The 18,035-nt window shown below is 49.0% G+C and overlaps 1 protein-coding gene and 1 long non-coding RNA gene across 2 annotated transcripts; one reads left to right on the top strand and one right to left on the bottom strand.

The window, feature by feature from the left end:
- Positions 1 to 2,795: 2,795 nt before the first annotated feature.
- Positions 2,796 to 10,003, top strand: CSRNP1 (cysteine and serine rich nuclear protein 1). Its single transcript, XM_009275922.2, has 4 exons — positions 2,796 to 2,982; positions 5,350 to 5,609; positions 5,983 to 6,279; positions 7,409 to 10,003. Exons 1-4 carry the CDS (start codon positions 2,811 to 2,813, stop codon positions 8,390 to 8,392), a joined length of 1,713 nt encoding a protein of 570 aa, XP_009274197.1. The 5' UTR covers positions 2,796 to 2,810; the 3' UTR covers positions 8,393 to 10,003.
- LOC103896147 lies at positions 9,841 to 10,786 on the bottom strand. Its single transcript, XR_657389.2, has 2 exons — positions 10,484 to 10,786; positions 9,841 to 10,453 (listed from the first exon to the last, which is right to left on the bottom strand). It is a non-coding gene; the product is annotated as an uncharacterized LOC103896147 (long non-coding RNA).
- Positions 10,787 to 18,035: the final 7,249 nt, after the last annotated feature.

The following is an 18,035-nucleotide window of genomic DNA, read 5'->3' as shown; positions in this document are numbered from 1 at the left end:
TTGGCTTATTCTCATAGATGGGAGATGCACACACCTCCCTTCATCCTTCTGCCAGATGTGGCTAATCAGCGATGATAGTATTTAAAAGAAAAAAAATAAAATAAATAAAATTGCACTATCTTATACACAGCTTGCCTTGGCTCTGGCTTGGTGTTTGTGTTAATTCGGTTAGCTTGCTTGAGGAAAACACTTTGTTTTTTCTTGCTGTGTGGTTTTGGGGGGAGGCGGCGCAGCTCGTGATGGGCGCTGTTGGGTTTGCAGGCAACCTGAGCATCAGGGCTGCATCGTTCTGCAGCGTCGCAATGTCCACCTTCTCGCTTCTCTGGGAGTCCTGCAGACCAGGTAAATCCCGGTAGAAATGGATGCCGCGTGGGGTTATTTTTTTTGGTCCGAACCTGGGAGTTATCCCCGTTTCAGCGGTGTGACCTTGGCTGCTCCACCACGCTCCGGTGTCTCCCACGAGGCTTGGATGTGGTCAGCATCGCATCTCTGAGGGCGTTTGCCGTTGGACATGTGTCCTACGGGCGTTTTGGGGAGCTGGTTTCTCCCTCCCTTGGCTAGACAGTTGCATCTTTCACCAGCAACGTCGGAGGTGTCCTTTGGAGCAGCGAGCGGTTGCTCTGCAGCATGAACTGATGCCCTTTGAGGCCACGTGCGGGATTTTTTTGGAAAGTTTTTGGCCGCTCTGGGTGGACGATGGGGTCAGCTGGTATGAGCAAACCTCCGGCTGCAGCTTGGGCTTTGATTTGAACCCCTGCCATGGACTTGGAGGGTTTCTTTGCTCCTGGTCGTTTCTTGAAGCAAATGTGAGACAGAGCAGAAGGCACAAAAATAAAATGATAAAAATAAAAGGTTTGTAAATGCAGCCAGGTAGTTGGTTTGGGTGTCGTGGCTGCCTGCGAGCTCGCGCAGGCAGGAAAGGGGTTAATCCAGGTGTCAGGTAGGACATGTGCTGCTGGGGCTGGAGGGTGGCCAAATCCACCTTCTCCCCATCTGTTTCGGATTAAGGCCAAAAAAACAACCACCCCTCCGTGGCAAAACCACCTGCAGCTCCGGGGCTGCTGAAGAGGAGGAGGAGGAGGGATGGAGGGGATCACCTGCCCCCAGCCCTCAGGTTCGGGGGGCCGTGGGGGATGCAGCAGCCCCGTAGGCGCGCGTTGCAGTGAATGATTAACTTCTTCAGGCCAAGGAACTGCTTCATCCAGGGATTTTTTTGACCTTTTAGGGGACTATTGTCTCCTGGGAAGCTGTTGGTAAACATAATTAACGAGGGCTGGTGCAGGGCTTTGAAGGCACCGCGTGTGCTCCCGTCCTGCTACGTGTTACTGTGCGGCGCTGTCGAGATATTGCAAATCCCATCGTTAGGAGGTTTTGAAGCCAGTGTGGTTTCTGGGCTGTTCAGGACTGTCGGGAGGGCGGGGTTGGGGGGTTTTTTTTCTTTTTCAGAGACTTAAATTAACTTCAGACATGCAAAAGAGGGTGAGAAAGTGCTACGGTTATGAAGAATAAACTTGGCCAGTGGAGGAGTTTCAGCTGGCGGGAGGGGATGGGGACTGGGTGTCTGGCACCCCGTACCTGCGCCGTCACCGTCTGGGGCTGTATGTGTCTGAAGCATCCCGGTGTCATCCGAATTTCAGGGATGCTTTAGGTTTTGCCTGTTACCTCTGGTTTTATTGAAGCACCGGGGTGGCTGGTAGCATACCACGGTGCCGGGGCTCTCCCCTCCTTGCTGGAGGGAGTTTCTGGTCTGGGGCTGCATCTCTCCCACCGTGGTTGTGCCTTACAGCCTGGTGGGATGCGGTCAAAGCAAGTCACTCCTCCAGCAGCCGCCTGGCTCTCAGCTTTGGGTATGGCTCACTGGCTTCAAAATAAGCTGGCAGTGACTTCTGCAGAAGCAGGGACATCTGGTGCAGTGTTGCCAGTGTCTAAAAGGAGGAACAGTCCATCGTCTGTGCAAGAGCATCCCAGGTTAGGTGGGCTCTGATAGCCATTAGCCTATTGTAGGCAAAGTGTGTAGCTTTGTGCAATTTCACGAGACAAAAAACCCCACGAACTTTATAAAAGCAAAGGTTAAAAGATGCAACAAAGTTATTTGTGTTTTTTCTTTAAGATGAGCAGGGGAAAAGCATGCAGGAAATTTAGGAATCTAGGCAAGTACAGAGCTCCTTTGTTTTTAATTAGCTGCGTTGTTTTTAATTGCTACTATGCTTGATACATAACCCAGCCTAAACAAGAATAGCTTATTGAATGGGGGACTGACTATGAAAGGCACCGTGAGGAGAAGGGCTGTTCTTCACAGTTGATATATTTGTATTTCAGTGCTTCATTTAATAAGTCTGTTTCCCCAGGGGGCTGTAGCAAGTAAATCATGCCAACAGATTGTTCTCTGCAAACTGGCTTAATTTTGTAATTAGCAAGACGTTAAAGCTGTAACTGCATAGAAAGCGATCTGGGTAAGGAGTTAACATAAAAGAATTAGTAAGCAAAATGTAATACTTATTGTTTGATAACATTTGTGTTGATTGAATTGGTTTCCGGAGAGTTTGTTGTCTGGGATAGTCGGTTTTTCTGCAGAGTCGTAAAATGGGAGAGAAATTCAGCAGGTGTGCACAGCGAGGGTAGTAAGGTGTGGGGTTTTTTGGGGAGAGCACTTTCTGGGAATCACACCTGCATGGCCAGGTGGACCTGGTGGAGAAGTCTTGCTGGGGGTTAAAGCCATCCTGCTCATCGCCAGAAACTGCCAGTATTTCCCTCGCTTTATTTTGCTTTTCTCCTTTGTTTTCCAGTTATATGAAAATTACGGCGTCACCATGAGCGGGGTATTGAAAAGGAAGTACGAAGAGCTGGGGGATGACAGCACCTACTGCTCCTCCTCCTCCTGCTCCCCCCTGTCCTCCTCGGCATCCTCGGGCTGGGAGTCGGACGAGGAGAGCTCCCACGGAGAGCCCAAGCCCAGCTCTGCCTTAACACCCAGCTTTGCCCGTGAGTATCTCCGGCAGCCCCTTTCCCGGGATCAGACGTGCCCACGCATGGGTTTTTTGTAGCGTGGTGGTGGGTCGTCACCTCCGACCATGCAGAGACCCCCCCTCCGAGCACACCTCCACGGGTGGAAGCGGCCGTGACAGCAGCTCCCTGTCATTACACCAATTTTTCTCGTTTTTATAATCAGCCAGCATCCTCAGGGTAGTCTTTCTCAGCCCTTTCTCCCAGCATTTATCATTCCTTTATAACGTTTTTGCTGAAGTCCAAATTTCCAGGAATAGGAACCCAAGGACCTGGGTGTGCAGAGACATGCAGGTGCCTCCAAGCCGGTGCTGTAGGACCATCTCACCATCCCTCAATCCCCTGTCAAGCTATTCCATAGGCAATGACTAAACAGGCAGCAAAGGCCCATAACGCTGGTTTTTGAAAATGATTAACCAGTAGCGTAATTACCATTTCAGAACTCGTTTCCTACGTAAGTTGGGTACTTTGCCAAAGAACATGACACGTTTGACATTGCCTCCGCTGTTAGTACAGATAAATGCTATTTTTGTTTTCCTAGCAATATCAGTTTTGAGAGCTTTTAGGAAAACACACGGAAGACAAGGTTGTAAAATCCTTTATCTGCCATGCAAAGGGAAAAATAAAAAACACAATAGGGGAACATCTTCGCGGAGGAAAAATAGTCCAACCTAGTAAATTATACTGAACACCCACTGTATAGAGCAGTTAAGGTCCACTTAGCAGACATACACAAACACGCAGTGGTCTGAAAAGGCTTTAGAAGTCTTGTAATAATAAAGAGTCTCATTCTTGCTTGTCTTCCCAGGTTTTGTGACAAAACAATGAACTTTTTATATTCTCTGGCTCAATTGGAAAAGGGTCAGGAATGGGAAAACAATTTCAGAGGGGGGGTGCGGGGAGGGAGAAGCAAATGCCAAAGTGCAGCAGTTCAGCCGATAGATGATCACGGTGGTTAACTTGCCTTTTGATAAAGAGCTCATGTTTTAGAAGACCGAGTCAAGGTTATTATGAAAATGCAACGCGCAGTGCAAAGATATCATCAAAGCGACTGCAGAGCCCAGTGTGAAACCCTCAGCTATTTAGCAGAAGCTGCTGACGCAGCTGGGTGAACGCTCTTTTTTTTTTTTTTTTTTTCATATGAAACTGAAATGCTATATTTTGGCAAGCGAGACTTGTGAAATGTGGGTGCAACTAACTGTCCGGTCTTGCACTTTCCCAGCCTTCAGGGCCAGCCAAAGCAGCCGAGCCCCTTGGGTTTTCGGCAGTCCTTTCGGTTGGCTCCCCGCAGTAGGGCTGCCTGCGGCTCTGCCATCCGAAGAGTGGGGCTCGGATCCCAGCTCTGCAGGACTTACCTATCCTTTCTGGGTTGTTTTTTTTTCCACGTTCTCCATGGTGGCAACCAAGACATCCATGCACCACCAGAGAATGGGACCGAAAAACCCCACCACCGAATTTGTGCATAGCTGACTCTCGTGCTCATGCAGCAGAAAAAGCAGCTCTGTAACCCAGCACCACTGTGTTTCGCTTTGCTTTCCGTGGCCAGCTACATTCGTGGAAACTCATTGACTCTGAAACTGTCCTGGCTAATTAGTCCACCTCCATCTGCTACGTTTGCACGTGCAAACGTGCAGAACTAGGTATCTCTGAAGAGGCTCCGCTTTAAATGGTGTGTCGCGTGTTTCAGCAGTTTAAGATAAACCAGAGTCATGTATTGCCATGTTTACCCTGGGATCACCTGCATAAAGATTAACATCTTTGCAGCTGCTCTCAAATGAGCCTCTTGAGAATGAGCTATAGATTCGTAGTTCCTCCCAGTGGATGGTGAAAGGAAGTACCAGAAAAACAGCCGTTTTGGCTATTTTCTGCCCTGCCACAAAAGCTGGAGCCACGCAGCACTGGAGTGTTGGTGCTCCGGCATCCTGGGAGCGAACCACGAGCTCCTGAACGTGGGGCAGGGTGCTGGGGTTTAGAGCAAGACAGGCATGTAGGATGGTTTGCTGCTTGTTCGTTATGCTCTGCTGCACGTGAAGAATAAGCAAATGTATGTTTCCTGGAGGAAGTCAAGCGGGAAGGAGAAGCAGCAGCCGTTTCTTAGGGTGAATCTGCTCGGTGACTCGAGTGCGTCGGGACTTGACTTGGCTTAGTTTCCTCTCCATCCTCATCCCACCTTTGAAGTGTTAGATCATAAAATGCCAGAAGCCATCAAGCGATGTTGTAACCTTGTCCCATCATGTCCCTGTTGAGAGAGTAATTGCAAGTCCTGCCTGTTTGTAATATTTCTATCCTGTCTGCAGGATGGCAGTACTGACTTTGTGCTTTTCTTTCTTCTTCCCCCATTTTTAGCCACGTCTATCCTGAAGAAATCCAAGCGACTAAAGAAGAACAATGTGGAGTTTGACCGGGTCACTGTGTTTTACTTCCCACGCTGCCAGGGGTTCACGAGCGTGCCTAGTCGCGGGGGCTGTACCCTGGGGATGGTGAGCAAACACAGCTCCTCCCGGCAGTTCACGCTAGCAGAGTTTTCAAAGGAGCAGAAAAATGTTCGTCGGGAGAAACTCGAAGAGAAATTAAAAGAGGAGAAGTTGGAAGCGTTGAAATGGAAAGTGAGTAGGAATGTGGGGCTGGGTTGGTGAGGAGCAGGTGGATGTCATTAGTTAATGGCCATTTTTTAGTAGGAGCCTCTCTGAGACCTTGGGGGCATCGGTCCTTAACGCTGTTTAGGTCTCCAAAAAACACAGGCTCCGGTGTGGGGTTTTCAGCTCAGTTCTCCACCCTTGAAAGGAGGTGGAAGAGATGCTGAACTCCATGTGTCAGGTGTCTGTCAGGTCTTTAGGGGCTCTGACACAGATTTTGGTCCTGGGGTCAGTCACCATGGGGGACAGATCTGTCCTTTCTCGTTTCTCCTGACCTGGGAGTGCTGATGGCTTGGTGTCCCCGACAGATCCCTAACGCTTTGCTTGGTTTTTTTGCCCTCAGCTAACCATGAACGGCACGAAGGAGTCGGAGGAGGCCAACCAGCTCACCATCGAAGACATCTCCGACGACGACATCGACGTCAGCAACGTGGACCTGGAGGACGGCTTCTTCCTCCAGCCCTACCCCGCCAAGAAGAGACGCGCGCTGCTGAAAGCCATGGGGGTGAAAAAGATCGACAAGGAGGAGAAGCGGGAGCTGCACAACATCCGCCTGTCCCGGGAGGACTGCGGCTGCGACTGCCGGGAGGTCTGCGACCCGGAGACCTGCAGCTGCAGCTTGGCAGGCATTAAATGTCAGGTACTGCCCTCGCCTCTGGGCACGGGGGAAAAGCCGTGGCTCCAACTGGTGTGTACTTTAAAGCAGGGGGGGGGTTGAGCAAGCAGGGCAGAGTTAGGGCAGCTTGTAAAATGCATCTGTTCCCACCTGCGCTCGGACTGAAGCAGGCGAGAAAAGCTCTTGGGAGACGCTCCCCAGGCTGCAAGACAGACACGTGCAGCCGTCCCCGCACTGCCGCTGCAGCCGTGGGGATGTGCCCCAGCCTGCAGCATGAATGCACCCACCCTGTCTGTCCCCACGAGACCTGTACCTGCTTGGTCTCCTGTTGGAGATGGGACACGTGCGAATGTCTTTGCAAACGAAAGCTTCTTGCTCCTCACGCGAGGCTGCGATTTCTCCTCCTCCCCCTGGTTTTATTTTTCATTTTATTCTCTCTTGGTGCGTATCACAACTCCCAGCGCGCTCAGGCGAACATGGGAGTGTCAGCTGAGCGTCAGCCCATAGCTACCTGTGCAGACCACCTGCAGAGTGGGATAATCCCTGTATGTTCAATTAGCTTATATTTTTCATTTTACTTCTTATGGGTGCCTGCCCAGCTGTGTTTGGGGAGCCAAATTCCCTATTCTGGGTGCCGCTCGCTCCCTCGATGCCGTGGTTGCAGGCTGGGGGTGGTGTAGGGTGGGTGTGCACAGGCAGATGGGTGCATGCGGGACGAGTGCTCCATGTGTGTGTCACAGCTCCCCTCTAGTACTGCTGCTAACAGGGACATAAAGGTGCCGCAGATACCTGTTGAGCAATTTGTCCTTGTCTCAGCAAGGGGCAGAAGCTCATGATATGGATCAGGTATTAAATATCATGATGCAATATATAAAAACTCAGGTTTGCCCCCTTATGTCTCCTTTTGGAGCGTTTTATTTTGCTTTTTTTGGAACCTTTTAACTTTCTTCAGTTGTACTGAAATTCAACTTTTTATGACAACCCTTCAAAAGAGCAGGGTGTCTTTTATTATTATTATTTTTTTTTTTTTTAGTCTGCTTTTACACCCCTCAGCTGTTACTTGGTTTCTCAGGGCAGGTGAGTCACGGGTGGTTTCGATTTTGCACCGCTGGGTTCGGTCCTAACCCTCCACCTCTGCTTCTCCCCACACCAGATGGATCACACCTCCTTCCCCTGCGGCTGCACCAAGGACGGCTGCGGCAACACCGAGGGCAGGATCGAGTTCAACCAGGCCCGCGTGCAGACCCACTTCATCCACACCATCATGAAGCTGGAGCTGGAGAAGCAGCAGCAGAGCAGCGAGAAGGTGGTGGAGGCTGAGCCCCCTTTTCGGGAGCTGCTCCCGCCCCTGGGGTGTGCAGCAGGGAAGGGCTCCTTGGAGGAGCGTGCCGTGCCGCTGGCACCCGCCTTCCAGTTCAGCCCCGACCTGGAGGCCCTGGGGGAGAACAGCTGCAGCAGCGACATGACGGACTCGTCCATCTCCTCCCACCTCAGCGAGGACCTGGAGGAGCCCTACGAGAGCCTCCCCTCCGACAAGTCCCAGTCAGATGTGGACGACGACGGTTTGGCACGCATCCTCCACTTCAACGACTCAGATGCTGAGGAAGAGGGTGGCCGCGGCCAGGATGACCTGAGCTGCTTCCACCCCGCTGACTTCTTCATCGAGGACCACAGTGGCGAGGCCAAGCCTGTCCCCGGCCACTTGTCCCACCTCTCTGAGTGCCTGGATGAGAACGCCAACCAGGACGGCGGAGGTTTGCTGGAGGATGCTGCCCACGCGCGGTGCGATGGGCTGTCCTGCTGCGCCTCATCCCCGGCCGAGCCCTGCTCCAAGAGCTACGCCGACCTCAGCCTTTCTTCTGACTCCTTGGATTTCTTCCAGTCCTTCTCGGACTATAACTTGGGACCCCTTTACAACTCCTTAAAGGAGTACGAGAACCTCGATAACTTCTCAGCATTACAGTTTCAGTTGCCTAATTTCCCTGGCTTCCCGCAAGCCGGAGATCAGGGCTCCTGTTTCTTGGAGTCCCTCATCGGTTTGTCCGAATCCGTCCCCGAAACCCCGGCCCCTTTCACAGACAATCAACTTTTGGAGGACGCCATCAAGTCATCGCTGATGGAGACGGTGAAAGTGTGAAACGCCCGCGTGGCTGGGGTGGGAAGGACCAGCACCAAAAGGAAAACCGAAGTACGGTCAGATGGGCAAACTTTCACCAGAAGGATGATGCGCTACGCAAAAATAAGGAGGAAAAAACAACACAAAAAAGACTTTCTAAGCAAACAAACTATTTTTGGTCTTTATAGAACGTGGACATTTTGACATACTGCAGCTACAATCAGTTCTCTCGCTGTTTGTGCAAAAATTTCTAAACTTTCATGGTGGGGTGGGGAGGGAGGGAGGGACAAAGACTTTCACGTATGAATTTCCTTGTGTTTTGTATGAAAAGACCTGTTGAGAAATACTCCTTGCTAATGTTGCCAGTCGTACACACAGCCCCTTCTAGAAACGTTTCAGTGTTGCAGGAACTTTTTAAGACAACTTTTTGAAGCTGTATTTATTGTGAAAATTTGTGGTTTGCGTAAGAGTTAGCCCAACACGCTCTTACGTTTAAATCGGACAAGGTTTACAGAAGAGATCCATACACTATATACATAATCATTCTTCATCTATTTATTGCAAATTCCAGAATTTTAACTAGCCACCGAAGCTTGAACTAGCATGAAACCTTATTTAAATTGGTAATACCTCAGATGTATTATGTGTACAATCATATTTTTTTGCATAATATATCTGTATTTATTTATTTTCTACCTGTAGTACATGAATAGCACTGTGGTTTATCAGTGACCTGGAAGGGCAATAAGGTCTTCAGCAGCACCCATCCTAAGGACGACCCTGGGTTTTTTTTCTGAGTCTAAAAGGTGTTGGCTGTTCGGTCTTCACTTCGTATTCCTAAAACAGCTGAATGCAAGCGGGTGGGAGGGGAGGGTTGGAGGAAACGTTGCTGCAGCGTCCTTTGGTTACTATCAGCCGTCTAGTAGACGTCATGATGGTGTCTGATCTCCGTAATATCGCTATGGAGAGGAAAACAAGCAAAACCTTCAACTGTCCAAGAAATAACGTGAACTAGCTCTATTTAAACAAAAAAAAAAAACAAACACAAACCCTTTTCATAAATTATTTTGTAATTTATTTAATTTCCTAAGGATTTGGCCATGAGATCTTTCCCGATCAATTATGGTGCCTGAATATGCAGAGGAACCATTAGCAGCAAGGGGGGGTGTAACGAGAAGGACCTTTGTGGCCCGGGGGGGCTTTGGGAGAGCAAAGCCAACAACAGCAACACTGTGCTCACGCTCCTCAGCAAGTGCTCCTTAGGACTTCCCGACGTCGAGGGTATCGCAGCTCCAAAATCTAGTGGGTCAGACTGTTTATACTATTTTTTTTATATATAGCTAAATCGAGTAAATCAAGTAAAATAGATGGATATGAAGGTTATTGGGTTATTTATCCTTTGAGTATGGTTTTAGAGGCAAGAAAAAATAACACCTGAAAACCAAGCTGAAAAACTTGAAGGCTTTTGGTTTTTTTTTAAAAATGAGAGAAGTCATCGTGTTTAGAAAGGATATTGGGGGCCCTCTTGGCCCTTTGCTATTTAAATCAGTCTGAGAACATGACACTATTTGGCCACGAGATGTAACTGGACATAAAATCTGTATGTCAGTGATACACTAAGTGCCTATGCCAGCGGTATGAGGGAAAAAAAAAAAAAAAAAGGCTTTAAAACCTCCCGGCTTTAATTCCCCCCTTGGAAAATGTGAGATTCGGTCATGGGAGAGATTCCTGGCATTGCCGGCACCAGGGGGAGGCGGCAGCTCTGGCCCCAGGAGCGGGCTGCTGGTGGGAGCTCCCGAGGGCTGCGGAGCCACCCAGATGGAGGGAAAAAGCCCCAAAATAGGGATTTGAGGATTTTTCCATTGGCTGAACCGTTTATATCCCCGTGATGGGGATGGTGCTCCTTGGGTACCTGCTATTTGACAGGCGCCTCGTGCAAACCTGCCGGCAATTTAGGAAACTTCTGGCACACGAATATGGCGAAGGCTGGGTTGTTTGGGGTTTTTTTTAATCGTTCTTACTACTATTTAATTATACATCTTCTCTGGTATTGAGCCCGGTCAACTTGGAAGCGGAGCTGACCTGTCACGGCTGCGAGCGGGTGCTCGCGACCTGTCACGGCTGCGAGCGGGTGCTCGCCGCCGCATCCTCCTGCGAGGCATCGCCCCCGGGGACCTCCCCGCCAGGCAGGAGGGCGACTGTAGGAATACTACTGGCAGATGGAGGATTTCCTGGAGAGAGAGAGAGAGTTATATTATTATTATTTTTTTGTCGTCGTCGTTTCTTTAGACTGAAAAATCCCCTTCACTTATCTCCTAGGTGGTAGTTTCTATCCTTCAGACTGCATCAAAAATACTGACAGTTGAAAGTCTGGTACCATTCTGTATTTATTGGCACTAATATATTTTATAACATTCCTCGGTTTCTCTGCATATATATATTTATATATATAAAATATATACATATATTTTATATATATACACACACTTTTTTTTAAATGAATGACGGGGATAGACTCCTGCCTTCGTGGATTTTTTTCTATAATTTATTTTTTTTTTTTTTTTTTTTTTTTTTTTTTTTTTTTTTTTTTTTTTTTTTTTTTTTTTTTTCTTCTCCTTATCTGTGTAAAAAGTTGCCTGTTAAACAGTTTAAAAACTGGGTATTTATTGACACAATCTGTAATTATCTAATGTATTGATTGAAACGCTTTGGTTTCAACATAGCTTTATTTTAGCTTTCTTTGTGTATATATTGTGATTACGTTGCTTAAAGGTACAAGTTAAAAAAAAAATGCTTTATTTTTACCTTATTCATTTGCATTTGTTTATAAAAAAGCGTATTTGTCTACAGCTGCTGTCTCTCATTTCATCAAAGCAATATGAAGAAATTTCCATTACACTTTCAATAAAAGAATTTTGTTTGAATACGTCAGCGTCTTTGCCCTGTTTGTCCTTTACTGTGGCTCAAAAATTTGGATGATGGGTGTGTATGCTTCATTGTATGTCCTAGTTGTCCCTTTTTTTTGTTGTTTTTGGCTTTTTTTGGCCCCTTTTTGAAGCTAATGGGTGCCCTGGGGTTCCCACCCCAAGTGTCTGGATGGGAGCATCCTACTAGGGCAGGAGCAGCCCTTGTCCCAGCCTGGCGTCTTCCAAGAGGCTTCTCCTGAGCTTGGGGACCCCTGTTGCTTTTCTCCCCCCTGCTCCCTCCCCCCCCAAAAGCAGCCCAGGGAAGAGCATCCCCATGCCCTCACGTGGGGGAAAGGCACGGGGAGAGGCTGGGGGGCTGAGCGCTGGTGTGGGGCCAGTCCCGTGGTGGGAAACCAGCCGTAGAGTCAGTCCCCGGAGCAAAGGGGACATCTTCCCTAGAGGAGGCATGGAGCTGAGGCAGCTCATCCATCCCTGCGGAGCCCTCCTCCATGCGTGGCAGTTGGGTACACGAAGGGGGGGGGACTTCCCAGGTAGCCTCCAAGGTGTCCCCAGGTCCATCGCAGCCTCGATGTCACCTCAAAACTGAAACGCGGTTGGGGACGCTACCAAAGGCCTGGGAGGTCATGTGGGGGAAGCTCTTGGGGCAGTCGGAAATGCACGAGGGGTGTCCCAAAGTCCCTCTGGCTTCGTCCAGGGACGGGTCTCCTCACAGAGCGGCACCCAGTGCCAGCCCCTGCTTTCCGATTTTGAGCTAAAATAGCACATTTTGGCCAGGAGAGAGTCTAGGCCGGCAAGAGCAGTTTCTCCCAGGGCTGGGACTAGAAGGGACCTTTTTGGTGATTTGCTTAATTTATTTGAGGGTAAGAATGTGATGCAACCTCTTGCTTGGCAGAGCAAGACCCGTGTCCTGGAGAGCATCTCCTGAGGCTCCCAGGGTATCTCCAACTTCTCAGCCATGCTATTGCAATGTCCCCAGTACATCATCTTGTGGTGGCACGTGACAATTGTCCTGTTCAAGTTGCTTCCTGCTTCACCTGTGTCACTCTGTTGTGACAGTGTGCCTTTTTTTTTCTCTAAAAAAGGTAAAATTCAGTGCATGGGGGTCCGGCTGTGTTGTTTCCCAAGCCTGCTTGGCTTGTGGATGGTAGCTGCACCTCTCCACGGGACGATGGAAGAGACAGCGGTGGCAGCAGCATCCCCATCGCCAAGGAGCATATAGGAGAAATCTTGGGAAACCCTTGGAAAACCCTAGAAATCCCTTTCACTTGCAGGCCACAAACTTTCTCATCGCCCCACGGCACCCCTGGGACCTGGAAGGGTGCAGCCAAAAGAAGCATCACCACGATCCTGTGCCCCAGGGGAAAAGCAGAGAAAATACGATTGGTCCTGGCAACAGCAGGGAAATAAGAAGAGGGTGAGGATGTGAACCAGCCCATCGCGCGAAGGAAAAGCCAAATAAATCCCAGAAACCTGGATGGAGAAATGCACACCTATCCCAAGGACTTGTGCCCAGCAGTATGGGCATAAATCATAACCGCTGACATTGACCTGAAAGCAAGGGAAATTGGCCCAAGAATGCCATTGTCTAGTTTTCCAGCGGGAATCCGTTTCTGAAGGTTGCCGTCCACCCTCAGAGCTGAGAAGCTCAATTAATTGAATAAACTATTTGTTACAAATTATTTGCTGGGCCATAAAAGCAGCAATACTGAAAAGAGGCCCTTTTAAAAATTTAAATTACATAAATGTACTACTGTGCTAATATATCATGGACATTATAAAACATACACAAAAATAAAAATTAAAAAAGGGTGAGATAAAGGTGAAATAAACATTTTTTAAAAGTATCTTATTTTATTTTATTTTATTTTATTTCATGGGGCTTATGCCTATAATTCCCTCTTATGTTGATTATTCTCTGACTGGGAGGAGCAGAGCCCCCATTGTACAGCTCCAGCTGCCACACTGGTGGGTTTTCTGCTCACGGTGATGACTTTGCGCCATGCCCCGGCAAAGGGCATCGCAGCCAGGGGACCCACCACCCCCCAAGGGACGGTGCCGAAACAGCCCCGAGGTGCCTCATCCCATCAACCAGCCTCCGGCACAAGCATCCGCTGTCCCGGCGTCTCCACGGGGAAGCGGCAGAGTTTATAACAGCCTCTTTGTGCCAAGAGGAGTTCATGTTTGCTTTGAAGAGCCAGGCAGGCGAAGCCCTGGAGGAGCTTTCCCGGCTTGTTCGGGATCGTCCCTCTGCAAGGCGTTGACATTAAAGCCATGGCCACGCTGCTTTTATAGGGCTGCATCTTCAAAGGGGTGCAACAAGGTGCAACCCTCGATTTGCTCCCTGGCCATGGAGGGGTTGAGGCCAGCTGACTTTCAGCACGCACCAGGATGGATGTGCCCCAACCCGGAGACACAGAGCTGGGACTCACGCCCCGTTTGACAGCGGGCGGTGGTGCTCCTTCCCATCCCTGGGAATCGGGGATTCATTGACCCCAGTTAAATCCGTCCGTGAGCTCCCCACCTTGCTTAGGTCTTCATCGCCCTCTTCATTTTCATTTATTTTCTTTTTTCCCTCCATACAGCCACCCTGTACGCCTAGCTTGTAGCACACAGAAGCACAGAATTACTCATCGCCCGCTTTCGTTTCATTTTTAGGTGCCTACAAGAGTTGAACCGTGCGTGTAGCCACCAGACTAGAAAGCATTTCTCCCCGGGTGGCGGAGCAGCCTCCGGAAAAGGAATGAGTCATCTGACGACCGACGGCGGGGATGGGGACGGGCTGTGACACGAGGCTCGGCTCCTCCAGACCTGGCGCCACACGGGAATGAGACACCTGCGGACTGTTCTGGGCAGGAACAGCTATAAAACGACGGGCAGGATGGACTTTATCTCCGGCAGGGGAAAAAAAACAACCCAGGAGCTCCAGGGCAAGGTGAGGGCAGGGGTGTGGGCTCTGCAGCACTGGGGGCATTGCTCTAGGGCCAGATCCTGCATGCAAAGGGCTTGTGTCCGCTTAGGAGGCAGGGGCATTGGGAAAAAATACCTTTTCTCATTGCTTGTCCGGCTGGTAGAAGAAAAACGCAGGTTTGTACCGCGTGGCTGAGCAGCGTGACACTGCAGAGGATAAGGTTGCCCCAGGCCTTCTGCAAAGGCGATAAAAAGCATCCTCGGTGGTGCCGCTGCATCCCCGCTGGCTTCAAGACCTCTGTCAATGTAACAGGCACCTGCTCCGCCCGTGCACGTGCATTTTCCATGGAAATGAGCAAGTTTGCAGGTGCTAAGGTTTTAACTCAGACCTGTTGACCGACTTGACTTTCCTATAAAAAAGCACTGCAGAATTGGCAATCGTTGACACGTTCCCGTGGCCCATTTGAGTTTTAGTCTGTCAATGCTACGGGATGGGGAAAAAAAAGTTCGGCTGTTATTCCTTATTCTTTGGGGTAATGATGTTCAACATCACAGAAGTCATCACACTGTAAAGAAGTGTCCTCTCCACCAAATCAACCCAAATTACACACCAAGATAAATGCAGTTTGGTTTCCGCACCATGTGAGGGCCCCTCTGTGGTCATCATCTCTGGAGGAGCTCTGAGTCCTCAGCATCTGGGGAAATGGGTTGTGCCAAATGTAGTGAATAAATGTAAGTATTCTGGCTTCAGTGTTTTCCCTGCATAAATCAGCAAAAATTCTTTGTTTTGCCAGAGCTCTGGCTAAAGTGAGACTTCAGATAAGCAGTTAATAGAACTAAGTTTTCTCCTTCACAGCTCTGACCATTAGGAGTTTTCAATGCTGCTTAATCCACACATTTCCACCAGCTTCTTGTATACCTTCAAGGCTGCTGCTGAGTGAATGGCAGTATTGCCATCTACTGGGCAGCTGCCTCCTTCGCCCAGCCTCTCAGCTGGCCAAATTGCTCTCAGGCAATGCTTGTCCTCCTCCGTGGGACCAGAGACACTGTGTATCTCACTGAGATATCATATTAAAAAAAACCCTAAAATGAGTCTTAAATAACCCACTCAGGTCTGGAGGAAGGGTGGGGATGTTGCAGCCAGTCCTACACCTCACCGGAGCACCCTACACCTGGTGGGACCAGCCCCAGGAGATAAGTGTCCTGGTCCTTTTTCTGCTCTCCATAAAGACGTGGGGGAGAACCAGTTTTCCAAAATCTAGTTCGTTCCCTGGTTTGGCTGCATCCTCACCACCCAGCTTTGGAGAAAAGGATGGGAGCATTATATATGAGCATTACAGCACTGTGCCCAGCCGTGTTTTCCCAATACCATTGGATGTTATATTGCTGTGACACCCAGTATCTCCACACACTAAAACCTGCGTGAAGCACTGCATTTTCCATGGGCTTCCCGAGGTGTGCTCCTGGGATCGCAGCTTTGCCTGGCAGTGCTGGGGAACAAGTAGCTCTAGCAAGGCTCTTGGATAGTGAGAGGTAAATGAGGCACAAGAGAAGCACATGCACCCTGTCTGCGTGCTGCCAGGCTATCGCCTCCCTCTTATCCTATGCAATAAATCACAGCTGAGCAGCACAAGCTGTTCCTGTCGTCGAAACGTGGAAAGAAACACTCCTCTTGGCACTGGGGACGTGATAATGACCCCGAATTAGAGCTGTACGTCTCCAGCACCTGATTCTCCTGCTCCTGCGGGTGCAGCCTGATGTTTTTCCTCCTGGCTGTCGCAGGAACAGGTCCAGGTCTTGCTCACGCGGAGGAAGAATTTAAAGGAGCAATGTCCAGCCTGGCTTTCGGAGCAGTTTGTGACAAGAGGTTTCAAGCACCCGATGGCCACGGCTGCCCCGTGGAGACCAGGGGCAGTTGCACGGCTGCAGGCAGAAGCAGGGACAGCCCGTCACCACTGTCATGTCAGGGGACGAACAGGGGATGGCTGTGGTGTTTTGGGTTGTGGCAAGGCATGTGCATACTCATTAAATTGCTAATACTGTCCCAGGAGTGCTTTTGGCCCAGGGAGCAGCAACGTCCCCGACAGTTCCCAGCTCTGCTCCACCCAGGCCAGGGATGGGGGCTGATGAGAATTTGGGACCCCGTGTGACGTCCCCAGGTGCCCCCATGGCCCATGCACCGAGCACACAGAGTTAGACCCCCAGCCCAGGCATCAGGCACTGCAAAACCACCAGGCACTGTAATACTTCACTTCTCAGCATCTGAGTAATTTTTGGAAGTGGTTTGAGGGGCTCCCTTTAAAAAATCTCATTTCCCAAAGCCTTTGATCTGTGTCTTTTTAATTGCCTCTAGAACTCAAAGGGCAATGTTTGAGTATAGTCAGGCCAAGATCTCAGCTGCCAGAGTGCTCCTGTTACTTGGCTCCTAAGTGAACTTTTAAGGGACATTACTCCACCACTGAGCCTAACAGATCTAGGCTCCTTCAGGAGAAGTTAAATATTTGAACTTGATATTGGAGCAGAAATCACACATGCTGTCTTAAAAGGAGCAAGAACCATTCAGTAATATTAAAGGGCAGGAAAGCTGAGATTTGGGGGTTTTTAACTTGTCAGAAGAGGAAAATTGCCAAACTACTGAGCACCCAGGAGACACTGCCAAGTGCAGTCCAATAAAGCAGAGAGCTAAAAATACAGCTGGAACTCCACTCCTTTTACAAGCCTTAAAGAAAGCGCGGCTGGTTTCGTTTTCATTTACGCTTGCCGTAATAAGGAAGATTTATCTGTTTGCAAATGGGACCTCTGGATAAGGGCGACAAAAAGCAGCTCCTGTGTGTCATTGCTTATCTGTGTGTCTGCAAGCAAACACGAAGGACAGAGTACAAGGCTGCGTACATGCCATTTTATCATTCTCGGCCCGCAAAACTTTAGCAGGCGGTGATAACCGTATCGGATATTGCTTCGGTTTGCCCATGCCCTCTAGTGGCTTTGGGAGAGAAGAAATGTGCATTCCCAGAAAAGAGAGGATTTTGCAAAAATGCTGCTATGCCCTAGGTGTGTGCAGGCTTTAGGAGAGATGGGACATAGGCAGTTTAGAATGGAAAAGGAGCTAAATTAAAATCCTTCATTCATAAATGCTCATCTCATAGACAGCAAAAGGGGGAGAGGGAAGGTTGTGGGATTCCCCGTGTATTCCTAGAAGATGGTTTTGTAGTTCAGCAAGTGACAAATCTTGCTATATTGTGCACGTACATCTCCCTCTCTTCCTCCTTCCCTCCCTTTACCGACCCTGCTGTGTGTCTAATAGGAACATGGCTCTTATTCGGAAATGTTATACACTGCAGATAGGCTTGCCCAGCTGGCTGGAGTATGGGCCCCTGCATGCCTAACGGCGCAGGGGATTGTTTTACACTGAATTTATTGCTTCCTCACTAGAAAAGCACCCTCCAGAAATGCCCTTTTCTATGCACTTAGTCTTAGAAAAGGAATTAAAAAAATAATCATCCTGCACAGAGTGAATTTAAGAATAAGTTAGATGGATCGTGCTTTCTATGGGTTGAGTTTGCCAACACACTTGAGGCAGATGCCCTCTGTATGAGCAGCGCTGTACTAAAGCTGTTTGTTTAGGAATATAAAGAGAACACAGTTCTGCAAGCAAAACCTCTGCTGGCTGCTGTTAGAATAGAATAGCATTAGAATAGAATAGAATAGAATAGAATAGAATAGAATAGAATAGAATAGAATAGAATAGAATAGAATAGAATAGAATAGAATAGAATAGAATAGAATAGAATAGAATAGAATAGAATAGAATAGAATAGAATAGAATAGAA

The sequence above is a fragment of the Aptenodytes forsteri genome, unplaced genomic scaffold (genome assembly GCF_000699145.1).
Source record: "Aptenodytes forsteri isolate BGI_AS27 unplaced genomic scaffold, ASM69914v1 Scaffold80, whole genome shotgun sequence".
Classification (NCBI taxonomy): domain Eukaryota; kingdom Metazoa; phylum Chordata; class Aves; order Sphenisciformes; family Spheniscidae; genus Aptenodytes; species Aptenodytes forsteri.
This window is presented reverse-complemented; position numbering and strand designations above follow the sequence as displayed.

What these genes read in the sequence shown, in the direction of transcription:
- CSRNP1 (XM_009275922.2), top strand. Translation starts at nt 2,811, where the DNA reads ATGAGCGGGGTATTGAAAAGGAAGTACGAAGAGCTGGGGGATGACAGC. An exon ending in CTTAACACCCAGCTTTGCCC is followed by an intron (nt 2,983 to 5,349) that starts GTGAGTATCTCC and finishes CCCCATTTTTAG; the next exon opens with CCACGTCTATCCTGAAGAAA. An exon ending in TGGAAGCGTTGAAATGGAAA is followed by an intron (nt 5,610 to 5,982) that starts GTGAGTAGGAAT and finishes TTTTGCCCTCAG; the next exon opens with CTAACCATGAACGGCACGAA.